This window comes from Camarhynchus parvulus, chromosome Z (genome assembly GCF_901933205.1).
Source record: "Camarhynchus parvulus chromosome Z, STF_HiC, whole genome shotgun sequence".
NCBI classification, from domain to species: domain Eukaryota; kingdom Metazoa; phylum Chordata; class Aves; order Passeriformes; family Thraupidae; genus Camarhynchus; species Camarhynchus parvulus.
In genome coordinates, this window is record NC_044601.1 from 17,511,007 (window position 1) to 17,535,450 (window position 24,444).

Genomic DNA, 24,444 nt, shown 5'->3' on the forward strand with positions numbered 1-24,444 from the left:
ATTCTACTAAAGTGTGATTGCAGTGCTGATGTTTTATATTGTTTCAAATTATTGTGCAGGTCGTGGTGCAATCTAGATATACTCATTCTGAGAAACCAGGTGAGAGGTATGAAAATAGAGGAAATGTTGTAAATTCTGCATGCTTACATTTTTCTTTCTCATGCTTTTGGATAGGATATTCAGAACAGGTAAGCCAGTCCCTGCTGAAGTCCTTGTGGCTGTAGCACTGCTCCACATGTACTTCTCTAGCCAGGACTCCAGAATCTGGGAGACAAATTGAATGAAGCTGTACATCATGGAAAAGAAAGACTATAGATTTCATGTATTTTCCAGGGATCTTTAACCCATACAGTTGGAATTCTTTTTCCTCTCCTCCTTTAAGGGAGTCATGACTGAATTTTTGGAACTCAAAGGATGCATCTAAAGAAAACCAAGGGGTTTTTCTTTTAAACGTGAAAGATAATTTTTTTTTAGTCACATCATGGTTTTGAGTTCTTTTAAAGGTAACACTCAAATGTAGTTGAATTCTTACAGGAAAGTTTTTCTGTATATACATCCATGTATCTATCTATCTATCTACAACATATCCTTGTTTATACATTTTTAAAGTGAAAGTTTTGTAGCTTCAGAGATACAGCTTAGTTATGACATGGCCTGTACTCAAATGAGACAAACATCTACAGCTCAGTGTCTAGTTTTTCTTTTTCAAAACAAATATGCTGAGATCTCAGACTTTATTCTTTAATGTCATGGACTTTCTTTTGCTAATGGAATAAAGTGTCTTTGACCTGCAAGAAATTTTTCATTTCTCATTTAAAATGAAGAGGGAAGAAAGCCCCAGATAAATATCTCTTTTTTGTTACTTTTTGCATTGCTTTCAAGTTATAATTTCAGATACTTTTTATGAAGCAGGGCAACTGAAACAGTTAAAATACCATAAAGTTGTAGCTCTCCAGTCACATTTGGAGTTCTTAAAAATGCTTGGGATTATTTTTTTCAACTGGATTGAGTTTTCTTGTATTTTTAAATCTTGCAAGTCAAACAAGTGAATAGAGGAGGCTTAATAGCTCCCTAAGAGCACCATTCTTCCTAGAAAAAGACCTGCTTGTGCATATTTCACTTTCTCTGTATTTGTCCCATCAGTGAACTCATCTCATCTCTAGGGCTAAGAGAGCACTGTAAATTAGATTTCAAGTTTGCTTAACATCTCATCTTCCAGCATGTTGTTGTAATTTAATGCTAATTATGTTGGCAGCCTTTATGAAGCATTAAACACTCTGAAAAAAGAATAATTAGTAAGAGTTAAAATTAAATTGAGTTTTCCTAACAAGCCAGTGTAGTTACAGACAGCAGTCCCAAAGTTGAGTGTTCCCACTGTGTACATTCTTAGTTAAGCATAGTCCCTGATTATGTGCTTGCCTGTTTACATCTGGACCAAGGAACTGAGTTGAAGGATGAAAGTCACATAGATAACTCACATATCTGCTGTACGATTCCATAGAATTTGCCAGTGGTGTAAACAATAGGCATTAAATAATTTCTGGTTTATTAATGGACTCTTCCAACATGTTTTACATACAGACTCTAAGACACATGCTTCAAGTGTAGATAGTGCAAAAGGTAAGTTCTGCTGCCACACCAACCAGAGTACTCCCCTCCATTAAAAACAGAGTGAAAATATGTGGATTTTTTTTTTTTAATGTCATCTGCCTAAGTTCCTTCGGGGCACAGAATTTCATTCTTTCTTCAGTGCTTCATTGAAAGCAGTTAAAATGCAGTCAGAAAGTCTTGAATGAAGGCCAAGATATTAGGCAACAAAATGGTTTTGGTAAAAAAAAACTATCATTAGAAAGTGTTCTGTCATGTTCATGGTCTTCAGAGAAAATAGTACAAGATCCTTTGTTTTTGGTAAATGTCATTAAAATGAAGATGATCACTACAAAAGTTATTCTGTACTGAAAACAAATGGAAAACAGATTGAAAATGCAAGGTTTTTTTGTCTGACAAGCAAAACATCAAATTTTATTCTTTTTTAATGACTTAAGGGGGGGGAGAAAAGTGCAAGGTTCAGACTACATATAATCTTACACTGACAGTATGACAGAATTTGGTGACAACATGTCAAGGCCTAAAACAGAGCAAAGAAAACCATAATTGCATCTAGCATATTTAACATATTATGGTGAAGGTCTCTTAAGCCTTTTCTTTTTGGTTACATTTAGGTGGGCAACACATCTGTCTTCAAATGTGACACTGCAGAGGTCTGTATAAGCAAATGAGGATGGTGTTCCTTTATTACCACGCCAGAGTAAAGTACTACATGTAGCCCTATTGCATTATTTCTAGCCTATCTGAAATAATGGTATTCTCTCAACTTGCATTTCCCTTGAGGGCCTTGTGGCAGAAGTCCATCCTGTAGCTGGTCCGTGTGAGCTGAGTCTGCTGTAAGACATGGTGAAAGAGTCACAGGAGTGTCTTCTGTGTAGATAACCTTTCTCAATCCCTCTAAATGAACATCTCTACGTTAATCACAAAAATTTACTCCTAGTAAATTTTCCTAGCCTTCTGATTGGTTTGACAAAGAGTACAAAATTTCAAAAGGGAGAACCCTGGGGTTTTTTCCTTAAATATTTACAATCTTATGCTGAAATTTCATATGTAAAAAGTAAGTGGGAAATATTTGTTGCAAGTGCTTTCTTTGTTTCTTTTCCCACTCAGCAATCCATGGTTATTTTTTTATACTTTACGCTTCAGAACATTAAGGGTGTAGTCCCCAATACTTTACTAATGAACTGTTAGTGAGATCTGGTACAACTTTCAGCTGACTCAAAAGTATACAGACATTGGCTTTGGAATTGTCTTTAGAAATATTCAGTTTAGTTTCAAGCAGTGACTTACAGAAGCTAAAGTGTAAATACAGTCATTCCTTTTTATAAAATAAATTAAAATTTAATCAATAATAAGTTCAATTTGGCTGATTTAAGTATATAGCTGCATCAGTGTTCCTGCTACAGAGTGGTAAACTGGTCCCTAGTTCTGAGGACCTCAATGAAACTTGGACTGACTGCAGGCTTCTGCTATGATCTAAACAAAATTAATTCTGTCTAGATTTTTAAAAATGTGTATTTGTAAATTGCTGTCCTATTTAAACCAGTTTTATTCTCCAGTTTATCCAGAACATACATTTTGATGAATCCAGTATTATGTTTTCAATTATAAAGGAAAGGGAATTGGCATGTTATTGGCATGTTATTTATTTTATTTTATTTTATTTTATTTTATTTTATTTTATTTTATTTTATTTTATTTTATTTTATTTTATTTTATTTTATTTCATTTAATTTCATTTTATTTTATTTTAATTTAATTTATTTTAATTTATTTTAGTCATCTGTTCCCAATGTCCATTACATTAGAGAACTTGCATATGTTGGTAAAATCGTTGATATCCTAGTGAACTTTGGACAAAAAACCCCAAACCAGCAGGCTTTATGACCATGAGCTTGTGCTTCAGTTCTTTTTATTGAAGGTAATACATCAGCTACAGAACTAATCAATTTTGTGACGGTAAATTAGTTCCATTAGAGAAAAATGCATTCAGAATGCTCCATTTGCCAGAAAATATTTTTTAAGAACTCAGCACAATCTTTGCTATGTAATTTCACCTCCTCCTGTTTTCTCCTTCCATAAAAGGCTAACTTTTACCTTGTTCTGCTGTTTTATGTCAGAAAAAAAGTTATGTTTCATTTAAAGTCTGTTGTGATTAATTCTGTTTGTACTTTCTAAAACTTTACTTCTAAAGTTTTTCTTCAGAAAACTAATTCAGAATCATTAGATATCAGTTGATTCTGATAATCTCAATTAAAAAAAAAAATCTTTCCTCCTTCTGAGAGAGGTTCAGGTATAAAATAGTGACAGGGTATCTCCAGAGGAAATGCAAAATGCAAGATAAGGGAGAATTTTAGAACGGTTAGAATTAGTTGCCAGTGAATATAATCAATGATTCACAGCAGAGCTCATTAAGAAACTCTTTGATTTTGAATTATTCATATTTCTATCATAACACAGCTTTAGCCAGTGCTTTTGCAGACCTCAAAAAATTAAAGCAAAGCAAACTTTAAAAATAAAATTCCTTCTCATTGTATTGACAAATTTTAGTGATTAGATTTTGTGAAAAATATGGGTATAAATAAATATGCAGGCATGCCTTTTAAAATAAGATTAAAAAGTATTGAAAAACAGGATTTTTCCCTCAAGCTTGCTTATCTCGCTTCAGTTTCCTTCTTCCATTTTCATATATTTTAATATCACATTAACTGCATATTTATAGTAGCTTACTTTACAGAACAATTTATGATAAAAATAATATACAGAACTACAGGAGGAGCAGCTCTTGGATATTTCAGATTTTATTTCTCATAGTTAGTGTGTTTGCAGTCACTGTCCTTTCTGGATTACTTGTTGAATTTTGCTTTCAAAGCAGAGTTAATGTTTACTCAAAGTGTGGCTTGTCAACGATTTTAACATACACATTCCTTTTATCAGCTTTTTTCTCAAGCTTTTCAGACAGTATGTCTCTCCACTGAATTAAAGAGTCATTTTAAATTTGATTTCAAATTCAAATAGCTTCAAAAACATATTCTTAGATACTTTGACAGCCTGTGTACTAACAGGTAGAACAGTGAGATGAAGATGCTGATGTAAATCAGCTTTGTGCTTAAGAAGAGCTTGACAACAAGTTCACTCCCCATGGTCAGTGCTCTCCTCACTAAGCTAAAGTAATAAAAGGGTGTCAACTACTCATTTTTCCTGTGCTTTGTGGAAAGCCTGATGTATTGCTTGCTCACTAAGAAGTTTTTCCATGTTGTTTCATGTATGGGTACTGATGCATTTAAGGGGCTATTTTGCCTCTTTCGGATATGCCACTATTTTTGGCAAAATGAAGAATTTCAGTGTTATGCAATTTTTTAATGTCTAATTTAAGAGAATTATTTTTAAACATGCGAGTCATTATAGAGGACTATGAGTTTGGGTTTTAGCCAGAGGTTTGGGCATACAGGCTAATCAAACTGGGAAGTTGGGAGCTGAGATCTTACAAAGTGAAGGCCACCAAAATAATCATCAGCTGTAAAAAAAAATCTTAACTTCATCCAAAGAGTCTGTCAGAGAGCTATGAAAAATTAAAACATGATATTTCATTTCCAAAAAAAAATGAGGCTAAAAATGCTATGCCAATGAGGTATTTTATGCTGTGACCAGTTGTGCTTTCCATTGGAAAATATACTAATGTGTTTTTTGTGAAGACCAAAAAGTCACATGTGATTATGGAATTGCAGAGCACATTGTAATACATGTGCCAAAGTCCATGAGTAAGGATATTTTTTCATACCATACTGTTTTGGTGCTGATTGCTATTCCTGATCCAGCAACTAATATCAACCATTAGAGTCTGATTTTGCCTCTTAAAGCTTGAGTTATGTGAAGCATGCTTAGTTATTCTGCCGAGTCTGGATGTGTATATAGAAACTGGGAAAGGCTAGAGAGTTGAGTTTTTAAAATCTAAAGGCCCTCCTTTGGAGCGTGCAAACTCTTTTTATTGGTGACAGAATATTATCAAATGTAAAGAAACAGAGCTGACAAACGCTGAATTCCTGACCCTGCTCTGCAACATGAAGATAGATCTTTCTGAAGGAAGACGGTGTGAATATAATGAAATGTGTTCATCCAAATACTTAAGATTAAGCAGAATTTTGTACACAGAATAATTATTGTAAGTTTTTGAAATGAGAAGAATCAGTCATGGAACCTTTGTGACAACTGCTACTGTTAGTCCCAGCTTTCACCTCTGGGAGATACAGAAGTATTCCTCTATGCCTTACATTCTGTTCCGTTGTGCACATTTAACTTCATTAAAATGAGCCATGTTTAGGTGTCTAATTGTTTTTCAAACAGTAATATTATGTGTTTAAAAAAAACATATCTGTAGTCAAAGCTCAAGACTTTTTGTACAGCCTTCCAATTGCTTCAGGTATATTCTTTATTCTGCTGAGTCACAACAAATCACAACTTCAGTTATGCCACTGCAGGAACAAAATAGCTTGAAACTGCTGAAAAGAACACAGTGGGAGTAAGAATATGCCTGTACTGGGGGATAAGTACCAAAACTGGGGCTTGAGGAGAGGTGGGTGCATTTCTTAATTGAGGCAAGAAAAAATTCTCCTTAAACTCTCTAGAAACTTTGATAAGAGACATTTATTTTTTTCACATAGTCAAGACCTGAAGCAGTAGTCACCACTTTATTTGCAGGATTACTTTTTAATACATTGATACTGAGCTTTCCTATCTTTACTTCTATTCTTTCTAGTGGATTGCTGTCTGTCACAAATTTAAACCTTTCCCAATTTCCCAATACTTACAGAATTGATTCAACAGATTCTCCTTAACATTCTTAACACTATTATTGAAAGCACATTTAAAAAAAAAAAATGGTCAGGTACTTTTAAGGAGCTTCAGCAGCTTTTTTGCTTGTAACTGAGTGGCTTCTCTTGGAAAGATGGAAAATATTCACAGGTATAGTGATTTAGCACAGCATTAGCTCTTTACAGCACCATTGAAGACAAGGCTGCCACCAGTGGAATACAAATAAAGGCTTGGCATCCTTAGTAAAAATGGCATTTAATTCTTATTTCTTATTCTGTACTAGTGGGTTATCTGTTGCTGAAGCATTGATGGGTGGCTATCTGACAGAGGCTAGGAGTAATTTTATGTCTTTACCCTTATATTTAAACTATAGTTTATATTAAAAATAATGGAAAAATTTCTTAAAACATACTATCTCACCCATCTGATTTTGTATTGGTTTTTCTCCTCATGTCCTTTTGTTTTATTTTAGATTATATTTTTCATTCATCTTATCAAATAACATGCTAATTACATAGAATACTTCACATTTCTTAGTTTCATTAGCTTTTTGTAAAGAGCCTGAAAATGCTCTTAGCAGAAAAATCATGAACATTTTTGGCTGTGGTAGAAGCAATCCAGTCAACTGACTCTTACCCATTACTTTTGATTGGGTTCACAACTGCTAATGTTTGAAATGCAGGCACTTGTTGTGGTGTTTTGCACTTCCATTAAACAGTTATTGTGACAAGAAAATTTTTTGCTGCTCTTCTTAAATATTTGGAGGACATCAACAGCAGTGTTAGGAAAAAGAGGAGTGGCATACATTTTTCCAAGCTGCCCTTCTGATCCTAAGCCCATCAAGGCAGGCAAAATTTCTTCCGTTGACTTTGGATATTTGGAGTCATCCCCACTGTTCCTTCCATGTGCCATTATGGATTCTTCTTTCCTTTCTTTTAAAAAGGAGGGAGGGAGAAGGAGTACAAAGACATCTCTGCTATCATCACAGATAAAATGCTGCTGGTACTAACCATCTTACTGAGACTAAAAAGACAGTAACAGAATGGTCTGATACTGTGGGGGAGCTCTAATAGGTGGTTAGATCAATCAGTTTCTCAACAGAGCCTTGTCAAGTTTCTGATTTACTGGGATAAGCCTGTTTCCAGCTGTTAATAGTCTAAAAGATTTTAACGTTTGAAAAAAAAAAAAAAAAAACTCAGCCTGAATTGTCATTGCCAGGGCTTTCTCCTTGATTATGGTAAAAGCAGCAGAAATGGTCATCTTTTCAATAATTTTTAATTCTTTCCTTGACTTGTTCAAGGAGGCAAAACTAAAAATAGCAAAGGTATCAGAGGCTGTTCATGGAGACAAGAGTAACTGAATTGGAACAGCTGAGTGTGAATTAATGCACCGGTGGTCAAGCTTAATGTTATACTTCATTACTTATTATTAATCTTTTTAAGATGAATGTGTCTTAGATGTCCAGATGTGAATTTGTGATGATTATGTGGAGATAAAAAGCAGATGTTCTACCAATTGAATGAAACTTCATCACATACAAACAGGGAAGGGAAGCAGTACTGAAATCATGACACTAACAGTGAAAGCAGAAAGAGACTGCTGTTTGATAAAGAATTTGAAATATTTCTTTGACAAACAAAGCTGCTGCAGTATTGTTGCCTGAGGAATATATTTATATTTTTCTGAGATGAGTTGTAAAACTCCCACTCAGTTTGGCTTGAGAAGGAATTGAGCCGTGCTATTTTTTCACAAATATAATCATTCAGCTATTTTTGGTTTAAATTAGAGTGGTGTCAAGACTTATATATGCTGATTGGTGAGAACTGGATGGTGGTATTTCACAGGATGATGATTGCCTGGTGAATAGTGTGTTCCAGCTGCAGCACTGCCTGCCTGCTGACATATCCCTTATTAGAAAAGAAGTGTGATAAATAATTCTTATGCCTGTGTGACTTCAGCCAATGATTTTTGTACATTGCAGGAATACATAGCTTTTCTAAATGACCCTTTATTCTGCGGCTGTGTGAGGCTGGGTGTAATCAAGAAAATCAAACGGTATATAGATGCAGTTTTAATACAGTTTAATACTACTTCTTATCTTCAAGTGATTCACAGTCTTTCTTATCCAACTTTTTATTGATTAAGAATAATGGGCTTTAAATATTTACATGGATATATTTGCCATGACTAATTTAAAAAATACAACAAATACATAAATAAAAACCTTTATATAAATAAGAATTTATGACAACAAAGCTTCCATTTTGGAATTTGGTTGGTAATGACAAGATTCTGCTTTGTGAGAAACTCTTCACTGAAAAGAAATCTTTGTTTCTATTTCTTTAATTCTGAGCTTTCAGGTTTCCTTGCTTTTCATGGCAAAGTGTTTTCCTGTTGAGTTTCAGAAGTTTCAGATGTAAAGGGAATTGGTACTTTGGGAAAACTACAGTTGAATATTGGAATATGTTACACCCAAGCTGTCTTTCACAGTCCAGCTGGAATGAGGAGATGTTTGTAGTGGCTTGTGATTACTGACAGAGAGGAAGACAGCTCTGCTCCAGTGCTGGTGTGGTTGGCTTTTCTGCTTTCTGTAATGTCCCCTGGAATTGGCTCTACTGGGGATAATCTCAGTGGTGTGGTGAAAGATACTGTTGTAGGAATGGCTTTTATGTGGTCTTCTGGTGACTTCTAGAGCCACACATTAGAGATGCTCTTATAGAAAAGCATGAGAAAGTTTAACTTCTGCTGTGACCATTTTGCTATTCCCTGCATAAATGGAGAAGTTCACTCTTTGATGCTGGGATAGCTTTGAAAACATGTCTAAGGGCAGTGGGTTGATTTCTTTCCCCTTTTTCAAAAGAAAGTCATTTAAATGCCTCTGATGTTAGTTTTTAGCGATTTCCATGACTGTACAAATAAAGATTCTGCAATACTACTTTCTTAAGATGCTGCTTTTCCTGCTTTGATGCAGATATAATAATATTTTTTTTACCTGGTTGTGGACACAGGGTAGCAGAAGACTGTCCTAACTTTCCTGCTTCACGCTTGAGTCCCAGATGATAGTGGTGCCTAATGACTTTATAAAGTACTTGGAAATCTCTGCTGACACAGCAGTAATCTTACGAAAATCCAAAGGATGTAGACACGTACCAGAGCTGCTAACCACAGAGATTCAAAAATCTTAAGTGAGGTTACAAAATATATGAGACAAGATTAAACTACCTGCTTAAAAATATGTCAAAGAAATTACAGGATTATCATGAGGGTGATACCCTTTTCTACTGTCTCAATTTTACCTACAGATTTTTAACTTGAGAAGTCAGCCCTTCAACTTTCCATGTACAGTTGCAAGAGAAAAAGTTTTTAGTTTTTTTTGTAATATTAAATTAGGCAAATTATGTAATTTGCATGCTTAACTGTGCTTGAGCAGTTGCAGCAATAACTGCAACTATTTCATGTCCTCCCATAGCCTTTGATTCTTAATCACAGTATATTCATTAATAAGTACTGGTGATGATTTTTAAATTAAACATGGAACATTTGATTGCTGAACTATAGCCTTAAAATCATAACTAGGTGAAATACTCTGAATAGGAAATCCAGGACGCCTGACCTAACAACTAGGATGGAAACATTGAAAAAGGTCCTTGCATTGTGCTAACAGATATTGATGTAGATAGCTTTAATGAATAGTTCATCTAGGGAAGCTTAATTGTCTCCATGTCTCCGATGAAGCTTGTAAAACTTCTGATGTGCCTTTTAAAATTTATGTCACCTTTTTTAAAGAACCTATGTGTAGGTTGGCTTGTGTGTTTTCTGACATGGGTAAAGGAGAATAAGCAGATAAAGACTCCCATTTTCTCTTCTCTTCTCTTTCTCTTCAAGACTTAAGAAAGTAGTTTTAATATTCTTATGGGTTATTTATTTCTGGAACTTAGTGAGTTGTCTTTGAATGTTCTGTTTTCAGTCATATGAAGCATGGAAATGATTAGGTTCAAAATCCAAAGAGAGGCATTAAAGAAATGTATTATAAATATTTGTGTGGGCATTTCTTAATATTTGCCTGAATTGCTAACCTTAGAATGTATTGTAGCTTTAGTATCCTTCTGTGAAGTTTATCCAGACCCTATGGATCGTATCTCTTACTTTATACTCTGTAGGGATTAGCATGGTAGGTACATAGGCTTTCTTCTTGCCTCCTAGATGGGACAAATGTGTTTCTCTCTCTGTATCTATATATTTATTTCACAGCTGTTGCTTGCTACGATTGTTAAGTGGAGACTAAAATCCCTAACATTTAGTGCAGTCTAGAAAAAAAACCAATGTCCGATTGTGGTTTGCTATATGCAAACATCTGTGGTCATGAGCTAAATCTGCCGGGTTTTTTTAACTCTTTTTGCTGTTGTGGTTATCATTGCTGATGTCCTTAGGACCTCCAAATATGGGCTTTTACTGCATTTTTCTAGCTTTTGTTCTAGGCAAAACAGAAAAATCTGCACAAAGTATGTGAGAGACAACATTGACGCCAGGAGAGAGGAAAATCCAGGTGAAGTGTGGAACAGACTTGATTGGAGTGATTGCTGTGGTCTCTGGCAGTCAAAGAGCTTTTATGTTGTTGTAATCATCAGAGCATATGTGGGACTTTGAAGATAGTATTTTGCAGACATTTATGGTGAATATCTTACAAGTGTGAGAACAGGGAATTTCCTGAGAGTGCCTGTGTGCTTGCTCTGCATTCTTGGTCCGTCACGGAGACTGCAGTCCGGAAAGGAAGGAAACAGAAGCAGTTATTTCAGTTGTGGGAAGCAGGTTGTTTACCGATTTGTGAACTAATTAAATAAATGGCCCTCTGTGACCCCCTGTGAGACACAGATTTAGGGACTGGCTAAAATAATACCCTTGGGGAACCTAACAGCATTTAGTTACCCTGAGGCTTCACAGCAGCTGCAGGGGTGATTGCAACCTTGAGTCTGCAGTGGCTGCTGCAGATAGTCTCTATGGCAGGGCTGCCCTGTCCAGGAAGCAAAATTCCACCCTACTTTAGGCTATTAGGCTTTTTTTTTTCCCATCACAGAGTGAGTGGTGACAACAAGTTTTTAAACATAAAATGTATCTTCACCTTCTATTCAGTATATATGTCATGTGAAGACAAGATTATTTATCTAAACTTGGCAGTTTTTGGAAAGGAAAAATGACCATATTCTACTATAATATTGAAACTAAGTCAAGAAACAGCACATTGTGAAATATCACATAATAGCTGACTAAACACTAAAGGGAGTTTTTGCTATTTTTAAGGTAAACATCTTTTGATGGTGAGAAATACAATGGCATACTTTTTATTTACCTTGAACTTGTAGAAGGAGAGAGAAGACCACAGGTTGTCTAAGTCAGCATTTATGTGTTCTTTTAGGATTGGATTTCTGATCATAGAGTTGCGTTCAGGCCAAGGAGATGAAGATATACTCTGCTGTCTGGTTGTGCACACAACCCTTTCTGACTCATATTTGCCTCAGACCGCAGCAACTGTGGTATTCTGGTGTCTTATGCTACTGCAGAGCATTACCAGGACTTGTACCCCTGGCGAAGAGATTATGTTAAAAACAAATTGATTTCTGCTGCTTTACAGTAATAACCAAATACTGAATTATAAACCATTTCTACTACTGGTGTTATTTTTATATCTTCTGATCCATTACTGCTCATGTAATTGTATTTGAGTTATATTTAATTCCTTATAGCTGTTTTTAAGATGAGATTGTAACAAAAATGGTTGTATGGACCAGTCAATGCATTTTTTTCAGAGAGCACAATAGTTTAACAAATGTTTTCTTGATAAAGAAACTGTTTTCTTCTTCTTTTCAGATACCATGACCAACAGGATGTTACTAGCAATTTCCTTGGAGCAATGTGGTTGATTTCAATAACTTTTCTATCCATTGGATATGGGGATATGGTACCAAATACATACTGTGGAAAAGGGGTCTGTTTACTTACTGGAATCATGGTGAGTGAATTTGTTAACTGGATATGAGATTGTGATTGCTTTTAATTAATTTGAAATTAAGCCAAAAACTTTTGGTAGTCATAAAGAAGTATTCATCTGCTGTCTTGTAGAGGATATACTTAATCAGACCATACCCAAAGTCTCTCATTCCTAGTAATAAAATAGTTTTCTTTTTCTTTAAGCAAAAATTTAGCAGCTGTGTAATGAAATACAGAGAAACAAATTGCACCCTGAAATAATTCAGAAATCTCAGTAAAGTCTTCCATTAAATGTTGAGATATCATAACATCTTGATGATCTTTGGGCATGTATAATTGGACCAGTACTAATAACGGATCTTCAGTTATGAATTTCTTAATTTCTTATGAGTTTCTTAAAATTAATCACAAAGAGACATAATGGTGGCTAAATTCTTAAAATTCTTTTGTTTGAGCATAGTTTTCTACTATTTCTTATGAGTCTAATAACATATTATTCATAGCAGTCCATTGCTTTAAGTGGAATTATGTTGTGCTATTCGCACAGTAAGACCTTTTGCTATCATTGATACCATGCAGCAATTGTTAGTTGTGCATGCTCAATATATATTTATTAAGTGTATTTCATGTCTGTTTTTAATTCTTTGTACTGCACCATTTGGTCAAGGTTGGGCAGGGAGTAAGGCAATGTATTGTAATGTTGGGAAATTTACAGATATCTACAGTAAATTAGATGTAAACAAGTTCTGGACTCTGCCACCCTTATTTGTACCAAATTCTGTGTAAACGTCCCTGTGAATGAGAAAGGCTGAATGATTGTCATGTATGTACAGTATGCAACAATAAGATACATACTTGCTTCTGAATTTTTGCCACTGCTTATAAGTAATTCATGTATAAGTAATCTGCCTCTGTTAAAACAGCTATATTGGGATTATGGCTGAAAGCAAATGGTATCAAAGTATTGTCCCTTTTGAGCAGATAGGTTGATAGAAGATTCGTTTATAATAAGTGTACATTTTATGTCCAGAGAGAAAAAAAACTTTCTTTTTTTTTTTTGTAAGGTTTAAGGATTTTTTTTACAAATGCTTCAAAATAATCTTTTAAAAAAACCTGGTAGGTTTCAGTTTATTGACCTTTATTGATAAAGATTGATAAAGATTTCCAGTGTATTTTGCAAAAGGTGGTAAATGCATATTTACAGAGTTTGCAGTGGAGTTGAAAGGTACAGGCTAAAAGCAGAGGAAGGACTCACAGGGCTTTTTTAAAGGCTCTTGGCTGAGCTCAAATCTGCCATCTTCTGGGGTGTTTACCTTTGCTCCTTTCTGCGTTGGATATTGATGCCAGAGAGAATGAAATGTGGACATAAATTCACTAGGAAAAGGGATGGAGAAGTAGTGTTTATTGCCACCTTGCAGGGCAAGGATTGCTGAATTGATAGAATCCTCATACAAAGCCACTTCCACTGCTTCCATGGAAAAGCCAAGTATGGATTTATACATACAGTTTTCGAACATTGGCATCTCTTTTTCACAACTGGGAGATTTGTAAAATGTATACATGATACCTTCATGTGTCTGATTGGGTTTTTTTAGTGATTATAAGTTCTGCAGCAGCTTTGGAAGAGCAAAGGCTCCAATCAGGATGTCGTGGTAATGAATTTGGAATAAACATCTGCAGAGACAGAAAGCATTCTTAACAAAAAAAACCGAGCCAAGTAGCTGCTGTGTTATGATAGGTAAAACAATAGAAAGCCTAACCACTAACTACATTAAAGTAATCTTTGAGATAAAAAAACATGGAACAATGAGAAAAAGTCAGATACTGGAATTATTCTGGGTTTTTTGGTACTTGCCTTTTGTTTTGTTTTGTTTTGATTTTATAAAGGACCTGAGGAGGATGAAGTATGGCACAGTAAATATAATAATGAACTATCTTCTAGACAAACCTGTAATACCAAAAAGTTTACAGGTCTTGAATATCATTCTTTAAAACCAATTACTCTTCTGAAACTTGTACAGTAACTAATTAATGTTTTTTGGGGAAAATATAAAATTCTAGAAGAACAGACCTAGTGATTTTTATTTCAATAGGAGCAATTGATGATCTAATTAAAAGACACACAAAGGTAACTGTTGAATGGATCTAGTAAAATAAAAATATATATTTGGTTTTAAGAGGTAAAGTGTAATTCGCTAGCATCTGAAGCAGCAAATGCATTGGATTAATGTGATCAATGCCAAATACTGCTGAGTGTTTGCTTTTGGGTAAGGTCCCTAGTAAAATGGATGGTAGGGGGAATAAATAGAAATACTTGTGAATACAAGAGTAGTTACACAGTCAGCTGAAGAATTAATATTGGCTTTGTGGAACTGGTGGCCCAAGGAAGCCTACTTTGGTGTCTTGATCCCTAGGGATCAAGTAGGAAGGTAGACCCTGGTGCCATGTCTACCTTCCTACTTCTGCCTCAGGAGTTGCTTTCTGTGCAATGGAAATGGGAGTGCTCAGGCTGAGTTCTGCCTTGTACTCCAGCCTCAGAAGTGGACTTTGTGCAGTCTGCTGTTGGCACCAAATTGTGTTGGTGATTGACATTGTAACTATTGCTCTCTTAGGTCACTGGTGTAAAGTGACACCTTTTAAACTCTACAAATGCACACTGCTGGAAAATAGGAAAATATTTACACATATTCATATTATACCAAAAGGAAAAATGCCTTGAGAATTGTTGACAGTAAGATAGCAAAGAAGTTTGATTAATGTATTAGAGAAATTTGGAAAAAAAAAAAAATAAAACAAAAAAACAACAACAATAAAAAATAAAATAAAAAAACCAAAAAACAAACAAACAAACTAAAAAAAAGCACACACAAAAAACCAAACAAAGAAACAAACAAAAAACCCAATCCTGTGAACTAAAAAGCAAACAATGAAAAAATAGGAACCATTTACATTTTGATCTTGCAAAGCACTTAAATATATTAAACTTTCATAAAAATACTGACACAGCATGTTACAAAGAGGAGCCAATGCAGAGATGTTTTACAGTCAAGCAAGTGAAATGAACTGGGTGCCTCAACTCAATTACCAATCTGTGTTTTTCCAATGAAACTTTACTAGGCAGCAGTAGTGGACTGTGGGCCAGCTGGGCTATAAATTGAAAGCAAATGTATTCTCTGCCACTTGTGTACTTTAGGTAGGTCTGGAAGAGTGTGTTGGATGGATACACATACAGCTGCTGTCACTATTCTCAGAGCAGGATAGAGAGGAAAGAGGGAGACCTGTGGCATTTTTGCCATGCTGTGCAGCTTGTTGGTGTACTGTATTTGCATGTTTTCTGCTTACGGGAACTGCCATGCCCGGTTGTCAGTGCCCATCCAGTCAGATCTCTCAGATGCTCGTCAGCAAGGTGATCTCAGCTACAGGTGGAACACTGTCCTTGTATGGTTTCTAAGTGGAGCTGCTTGTGTAGGCAGCACTTCCACTTTTTTAATGGCTTTTTGCATTTTGGGCCTTGGAGTGGTTTGCAAAATTTTCCCTGCTTTATAAGGAGATTAATGAAGTTAGCAAAAATTTAAAGAAGTTCTGTCGAAATTGGTAAGGGGGAGTGTGAGAAGATATGGAAAGCTTCATAATTATGGACTGTGAGATGGATAACTTTTGCAGACCTTTGTAAGTTTTTGCAGTTACACAAGATAAAACAAGGGCAATCAATTCTTCTGACTGCAAATACAAGGACGTGTTACAAGTTTTAAGAAGGACATTTTTCCTTTTAGATGCAGCATTATGTGGTGAGGTGGTGCTTTTATTGTATGATGCAAAGTTTATGATGCAGAATCTTCCTGCAAAGCCACCCACCAACAGTTAGAAGCAGACATGTAAGCCAAAACTATGTTGCTGCAAATAAAATGGATGAATTGCAGTTGTCCTGTCACAGGATGCAGTAGGTTTGGTATAGCTCGATGAATTTTTCTTTAAATGAAATAGATGTTTTTTCAAGTGTCTGCTTTGCTAATGTGGAAATTATACTTTAATTGCTTCTCTTGTTGAAATGAACTTCAAAGAGATTATTAGGCTTCGGAAAGAACCAAATAAATACAGAAAGTTTCTTAAATGTATGCAATAGCTGTGGACATGATTTGAGTTTTTCCTTGCGAAAACTTTTAAGTAGCATCTTTTAACTACAGTATTTGAAGACCACTCATGCAGATGAAATATTCTTATCAGAGTAGTTGCAATGAAGTCAGTGTGTGGAATCTGGCTTTAGGAACAATAGTTTTTATTAGTTCCAAATGGTGAATCAAAAATTAATATCTCATTTTAAATCCTCTCATGCTGAAGGTTTTGTGTCCTTTGGAAGTCTGCATTTATTTCTAAACAATCACAGTTTCTTTCCTATGAATCATGAAAAAAGTGATGAGGATGAGGTGTTTCTGGTTTAAGAACAGAGGACTCTTCATCTAAGGCTTAATTGTGATGTTTGTGCAAATGGTAATTGTAGACAGCCTGGTCTTACCAACAAATACAGAGAACTATCTAACATAGGAATGTGGCACTTAGAGTAGCAGTTTCTAACTGTCCTATTTGTTTTTGAGTAGCAAATCTGAACTGTATTATTTTTGAAATTTATTATTTGTTAGATTGTAAGAAAAAAGAGGTGAAAAACAAGTAGATTCTAACTGCGTAGTTAACATTGTTTGCATGTCTTCTGGGATGAGTCCTGAAAAAGAGAAAAAATAAGGTAAACATCATATTCGAGCAAGCATGGAAATTATTTTATAGAACTTTATGGATAGTATACAAAAAGGTCATAAATCATTGTGCATAATAATGTCTAAAATGTGCGATTGTATGAAAACATTCGTTTATGGTGTTTAATTGCGTAGTGTGTCAGAGAAACAATGGTTTATAAAATATAGAAATTTATTTTGAATTACACTTTAAAAGCTGAAAAGGTATGATCAAATCAAGTTAAAGCACTGTGGTGCATCATTCTGTTGATAAAAAGATACCTCAAGCATCTAGAACACTGTTCAGTTTTTACTTCTCTGAGAGTACAGAAAATATGAAAAGCTTTCCATGTAAATTGATCGCATCTTGGGTCCATGTCTCAGATATATGCTAGAATGTGATTCAGTAGATTCTGATAATTCAGTAGTAAATATAAGTGACATCAAGACTTAGAACAGACTGTGTTTGTTCCTTCTATCATAGTAGAACCTAAGTAGACAACATATTGAGCAGAAATTTTATATGGAGAAGACAGTGAAGGATGCCTGCATTCTTAGGTGTAAAGCTATTAAAAGCTGGGCTGCTGAGAAATTTGTCAGCTCCTCCACTATTGTTGTTCCAGCACAACAAATTGCAAAAATGGTAACTTTGGTAGGGAGGAAAGGTAGCTTGGGATTATTTTATGTCTGTGGCTTGTTGGAATGAAATTTCTAGCTGAAGTAAAGAATGATAAATTATCAAAATCAAGTTGAGAAGCTTTAAAACATGATCCCTGAAGCAGTGGTTGAGAGGGTGTTAATCTGAAAAGTGAGGGAATGGCAGAGGTTTTACTCCATTTGAGTAAACAACACCTCTTGAAAGGTTTCACCATCTTTCAAAACTAGAAAAATTAAGGGAAAAAGACTTCTTCAGAAGGTCTTTAGTTTGTACCAGTAGAGCAGAGAAATTTTTGAAGTGTCAGAGGACACAGGAACTTTTTCCCACTAAGGTCTAGTTATGGATGCATTTCAGTAAATTCAAAGGCAATTATTTCCTGGCTGGAATGAGAAGCAGTTGTCTCATGCTTTCATTGTTTACGTAGGTATGACTACAGCTGATGACTGTTGCAGCAAAACTTCTTTGATCTAAGAAAATGTAATTTCATTTGCCACAACCTTAGATTTAATACAGCAGTTTTTGTATACTTTTACACATATTCTCATGAAACTTTTGTATTTGCAACACAGGTGAAGAACAAGAACATCACTGGTAGCTTTCATCCTGAATTATTGAAGTGATGTTTCCCATCAGCCTTATAGGCTGTTAAGCCTGCTCATTTAAGGAAAATAGACTTCAACCCTTGCTCAGCAAAAAGTTTTTTATGTGTTTTGGGATAAACTGTCCAGGAGTGTTTTAGCTGTTATGACCACTGAAGGTTTACCAAAAGCCCAGTCATCAGAGCATATTCAATTGTTGGGGATTCTGACAATTCTGAAAATTTTCAGAATTTTTCTGGCAGTCTACAGTCATTTACACTACATTCCTTAACACTACAGTCCTTTATAGGTTCCCCTGTAGAAGAGACACTATCTTCATGTTATAAATCATTATGTCCTATGTTGTCTCAGATGTCTCTCCTAGTACCCAGCTTTCATTTCTCAAGAAGTTTATTTCACCCTCACTTATGAATACCCATTCTTATGTGTGATACTAGTTAATCAATTTCACATTTATACATAACATTCTAATGGTCTTCATAATTTTTATTTTCACAACATCACCAAAAACCTTATGGACTAATTAGAAGTAAACAAACCTGCTCATTTATTCCTATATAGATCAGAAATTTAAATGTTGCAATAAAATTCTAGATGTGATGCAGACAAACGCCACTGAAAACAATAGTAGCCAGGCAGGTATTGAATACATGGAAGTATAAATAATGCAAAGGTTTTTTAGATCACTCTTTGGTGAGATAACATAGTTCCTCTCCTATTACTCATTTTATTTCAATCTTGCAAGGTTATGCATCTCCCCCAGTAAACAGAGACAAATACAAACCCACATTTATACACCACCACTTCCCTAGCTTCTGCCTGTGTTGTTTCGGAGAGCTTTTTTTTACTTCAAGCAACTTTTTTTTAAAAAAATTTTTCCCCTTCCCTGGTGGTCATATATGTCCACCTTTGAGAGACCCAAATGAACAAAATGCCTGTTTAAATTCTTACAGGATTTTCATTTTATGCAGAGCAGCAGGAGGAATGTTGTGCCTTTTCTGGTGCAGAGCTAAATTTCCCACCAGAACCATATGTCTGCAAAGCGCACCTTCTCTCTCCCTCAGTGGATCCCAAGAGAAGTGAGCAAGAAATGTGGCAACTGCCTTCTTTCAGCTACAGGCAAGTATAGCAGGACATTTTTGTGACGCCTACGCCACTTAAGATTGCACTTCACTTCCAGTCCAGTAAACCAAAGATGCCAGGTGACTTTCAACAGAGGCACTGACACACAGTATTGCTTCCCTTTTCACCAGCAGCACCCTCCAGGTGGTTGCAGGAGGGACTCAATTCACTGTAGTCTTTTGAAGGTATTTCAGAACCTTATCAAAAAAAGAACTAAGTGACAATGCCCGAGGCGTTTACTTAGAGGACAACAGGGTTTCTCTACTGACCAACTGCTGCTTTCAGTTCTAACTGAAAATGGAGCCAGTGCTAAGCTTTATTTGCCTTAGATAAACCCTTGGTTGAAGAGCTGAAAGCTTCTCTGGCTGTCAGTAAAACTGGGCCTTGACAATAATGTTAGATGTACATGCTAGACTGCCCTTGAAGTCTGAACCCTGCAGTTTTGCAATCACTGTCTTGCAGCAGTGTGAACCTTCGGTCCTAGCACTTGTGGATGGTAGTAAAGGCATGGTCTTGAATCCAGATTCCATAGCCACATTTTCATTGTGTGCTGTGGAAAACACCAGGTTTTTCCTTCCAGCTGCCATGGTTGGGTCAGGTGTGGTTTACTGTAATGTAAAATCCTCTGTAGTAACTTTTAGTTAGTCAGCTTTTATATGGTGATTCTGCTGATATCAGCAGAAAGCTCAGTGTGGATTGCAAAAGTGAAGAGGACAGAGGATTGTGGTTGGACAGCAAAAGGCATCTCAGCTGGCATGTAGTAAGTATATTGATGAGTGACTTTGACAAGAGAAAGGGAAAGTCACGTCTAGTGTGATGTACATACTATAACTGGGTAATACAGGCCTACCACCTTTATTAATTTTTATTTATATTCTTGTAGCCCTTCAGGACTCCTGATCCTATTGATGCCAGTGCTGTATAAAGAGAATAGAAACACATAGTCCAAGTTACTGATGAGTTTACCATTCCCATAGAGCAAATAGAATGGGAAACAAGGAGGAATTATGTAGGGTAGTAGAAGTCATCTTGGCATACCAGAATCTGACATACCTTCACTGGTTTTGCTAGGCTTTGTAGTAAGTAAAATCCTAAACAAAAAGGGGAAGGTTTTAAAAAAACCCTATATATTAGATTTATATGTTTCTTGGGAGCTTTTACTAAGTAAATAGGTGATGCAAAGAATCTTGTCTGAAAGATCTTGTTAGAACTGAAATCCCTGAGGAGTCATAAAATACTGCAACTGAGGGCAAATGTTCTGTATACGATGCCGTAGAGAAGGAACTACATCAACACAGAGCAGAGTAACATTTTAAGAATGACAGGCAAAGAAAATAACCATTGCAGCAATGCCTGATGTGTCTAAAACATAATTTGCTGTGTTAAAGCAGTTGAAAGAAAGCTTGCGATAATTCAGGACTAAGTGCCAAGAGGAGAGACTGTGCAGAAAATAGGGAAAGTTTCAATTTATGACACCTGTAAGTAAAATGAAAGACAACACCAAGTAATAGTCATACTTTTTTCTGAGAGTCACGTTTAAGTTAAATTCACGTCATGTTCATTTGCTAAATTTAAAGTATAATTTAAAATACAATCAATTTCATCTTTCTTCTCTTTCGCTTTTCAAATAGCATGGGCTTGACAATAATGCCTGATGACATTATTTTTCCCCCTCAATTTAATCCATCCTTCCATTCATTTTTTTAGGTGTATCAGTCATCATTTAGATTTATGTAACAGAGAAAATTATTATCCTATTAGTGTTTAAAAACTGCCTAACCATATATGAGTAAAATGCCAACATGCACTTCCACTTGCATTTCTATCAGGGAAACTCACTTTGGATTCTAGGCATCAAAGAGGGCTAGAGAGGAGAAAGGCTTTCACAGACTTGCGTACCTGCATGAGCATTTGAACTTTAGGTACCACTCTTTGTCCTTAACAGGAGCAGCATATTTAGAATTAAAGATACAAAGAATGTCCTCAAGTTGCTTGCAGTCACATCAAATTGTTTTCATAAGGGACAATAGCTAAATAGGTTGACAATCAAGACAAGTTCTGTCCTGTGTAAATGGTTGTGAACCCAATGCTGAAGGTTGTACTGCTCATAAGTGCAAATTCTACAATCACCATCAGAGATCTGATGCCACTGTGAAGTCCAGAGTTTGTTGATTTGCTTAGGTGGAAGACAGTGGATATGTTTATTTTCAGACTTCTTGCTTTTACTGTAGACAAATATGCTGCACTTCATATCAAGCAAGAAATACTGGGTGTTCAGGATTAAATTCATGTGCTTCATCTTCTGATCCTTGCAAACAGGAAATAGGCATTGCTCAGCTCATCAGTGGAGTCGTAATCTTGCCTATTCTTCAATCTGTGATCTTTAAGAGCCTCTCATGCTTTAGTAGATAATTTCATTCAGCTTGTACACGCCTTCTAGAAAACAGAATAATTCAGGTATCAGAATCAGCTTTTAAAACTGGTGGTTGCTGGCAAATTCTTGATCATAGAGTACTTGAACACCATCAAATTAATGAATGGCTAATTCTGTTATTACCTGTTTCCACTAAGTGGAGCATGTAGTCAGACCTTAGCCTTGGCTTGATCAATTTGCTTACACTGCATGTGTTGTAATAATTTCTGTCCTAAGTGCCCTTAAACCAGGCTGCTTACCAAGCCAAACCACACTGCAATAACTCTGTAATGCAGAGGTGGTCAGGCTGCTGATTAAGGAGTGTGAATTCCAGATAGAATTGATTAATGGTTTGATACCTGAAAATATATATGGTCCTGCCTTTTTAATTTTCTTCATCTTACATATAGTTCTCCTGAACAAGAGCTGGAAGCAAAGATTGATTTTATTATTTACTTCAAAACTGGATAAAAATAATTATGTTGAAAGTTATACAGTAATCAAATATAAGGCTTAGTAGAATTTTATTCTCTAGAAAACTCCTCCTGCAGATGAAATAATTATTAGTGCTTTTACTTAGTTTGAGCAATTTTAATAAATAAGTAGCTGATGCCTTGTATAGTAGTGATATAATGAACTGGATGAATAAGCTGATCTACTGATTTTCCTATGAATCAGCATATTAAAAAAATATGTCAAGTATCATGCACATAATGCTACAATTTTTTAAAGTAACTATATTTCCTCTATTTAATTTCTGCAATTTTGAATAATTCTCACTTTATGAGTATTTTTAAGGATGCTGAGCTCTTTAGGGGGGCCATGTAATACTGCAGGTTGCTGTAACATAAAATATTAATTAGCATCATGTAGGTTAAGTGGAATTTTAGTCATTGTTGGACGCTGCTATGAGTGATTATTTCTCCTTCACAGTATTGTGAAATGTAAACACGCAGGTAGTATAATACTGCCTGCTTCTGAAGAAACACTAGAAGAACTCATGTTCATGTCCTGAGATCCCATCATATACCACAAAACGAAGAGGTTTAAACTGAATTTAGAGTACCTTGCCATCACAATAAGCTGTTCTGGAGATGAGGAAGATAGCAGTGCATATACACCGTAGAGGTGGTTGTCACAGCTCACCAGTGACAGTATTGTGACACTGCAGGCAGTATATTTTATGTGAGACATAAAACTCCTACTTTTGACAGCATTTGGCCCTTACAGCTGCTGTGCCACATTGAGAATGCCTTAATCACAAAGTCTGGAATGATTTTGCTTCAAAGCAAGCTCTTTTGCCTGCCACCATTCCTCTAGCCTTTTTGACGGAGATTGGGAAAGAGTCATCTAGTATTTCTCTCCTCCAGTAAATTGGCTTAAATAGGTGTTTTTTTGCCAGTGGGCTCTGTATTGATAAGCTCATTTCCATTCTAGCTTTGAGCAGGCAGAACTCTGGTTATGTCATTAAATCAACATCTGGCCCTGGTTTTCCTGACATACTGAACCGAAAGATGTCTGCTTTTATCTTCATTTCCTTGCTATTATATGGGGTAATTTATTAATTTATTTGCCTACATAGAGGTCTTCTGCGTAATAGCATTTACCTCGACAGGAAGAAGACCTAAAGAGCACTGTGTTTTCTGGGGAGGTAGGATGTGTTAGAGCATCTTCTCCCTTGTCCTCTTCCCAGTGGAGGCTCAGTGGGCTTCTGAAGTGCTTAGCCTTAAGCTGTGGCTGTATTCTTTCCTTTTAACTGTTAATGGGGTCTTGAGAAGGAGAAGAACTTAGAGCACCATTTTGAGTCATGGAGAGAACAAAACTTCAAGTAAATTCCCATTAATTCTGTCATCACAAGAGTGGACAACAGAGAGGTGGAGAAAAACAAAGACTTAGTATTGAGGACAGGAAACATGCAGGAAATGCAGCAAACTTATGAGGGCCTTATTTGAAGGAATGCTGAGAGCTGTTGAGGATGGTAGATGAGAACTAACTGGAGAAAATGAGAGGAGGATTGGATGGATTTTTTGGAAAAATCTACCAGGGAAATGGAAAAATTATTAATTCAAGGCTTTCACAGAATTCATTGTGTGCCTCCGTAAGTACACAGAGAGACAAGATCCCGTTTTTTAAGGACTCTGTGTGGAAAAAGGGTTTCCAATTAGTTAATTTATTCTGCAGTCTCTATGTTTTTAATAATGTACTTTGTATTTTGAAAGCTAAATTCTGAGATTTCTTCTGGATTTTCTGGAGAGGGTAAGGCAGTTATAGATGTGGGGGATAGAGAATAAATTTATACAGAATGAGTAGAAGAAAGCTCTGTGAATCAAAATGTGCTAAGCTTCAATGAGAAGCAATGAGAAATTGCTTTATATTGAAGAGTAATTGACACAAGTGAGTAGGAGCTAGATTGGAATGAACCTGCAAGTTAAATGTAGCTTTGTATATTTAATGAGATATTTATACTTTTTTTAAAGAAACTGTAAGAATTTTTTTATTAAAATATTAAAGCAGCAGAAT

General features: G+C 35.6%; 1 protein-coding gene across 1 annotated transcript in view; it reads left to right on the forward strand.

The window, feature by feature from the left end:
* The window catches only part of KCNN2 (potassium calcium-activated channel subfamily N member 2), a 71,936-nt gene that overhangs the window by 33,511 nt on the left and 13,981 nt on the right, over positions 1-24,444 (forward strand). The window contains exon 4 of the mRNA XM_030968565.1: positions 12,286-12,427. Within this exon, the coding sequence (XP_030824425.1) occupies positions 12,286-12,427 (142 nt within the window). The remainder of the gene's footprint in view (positions 1-12,285; positions 12,428-24,444) is intronic.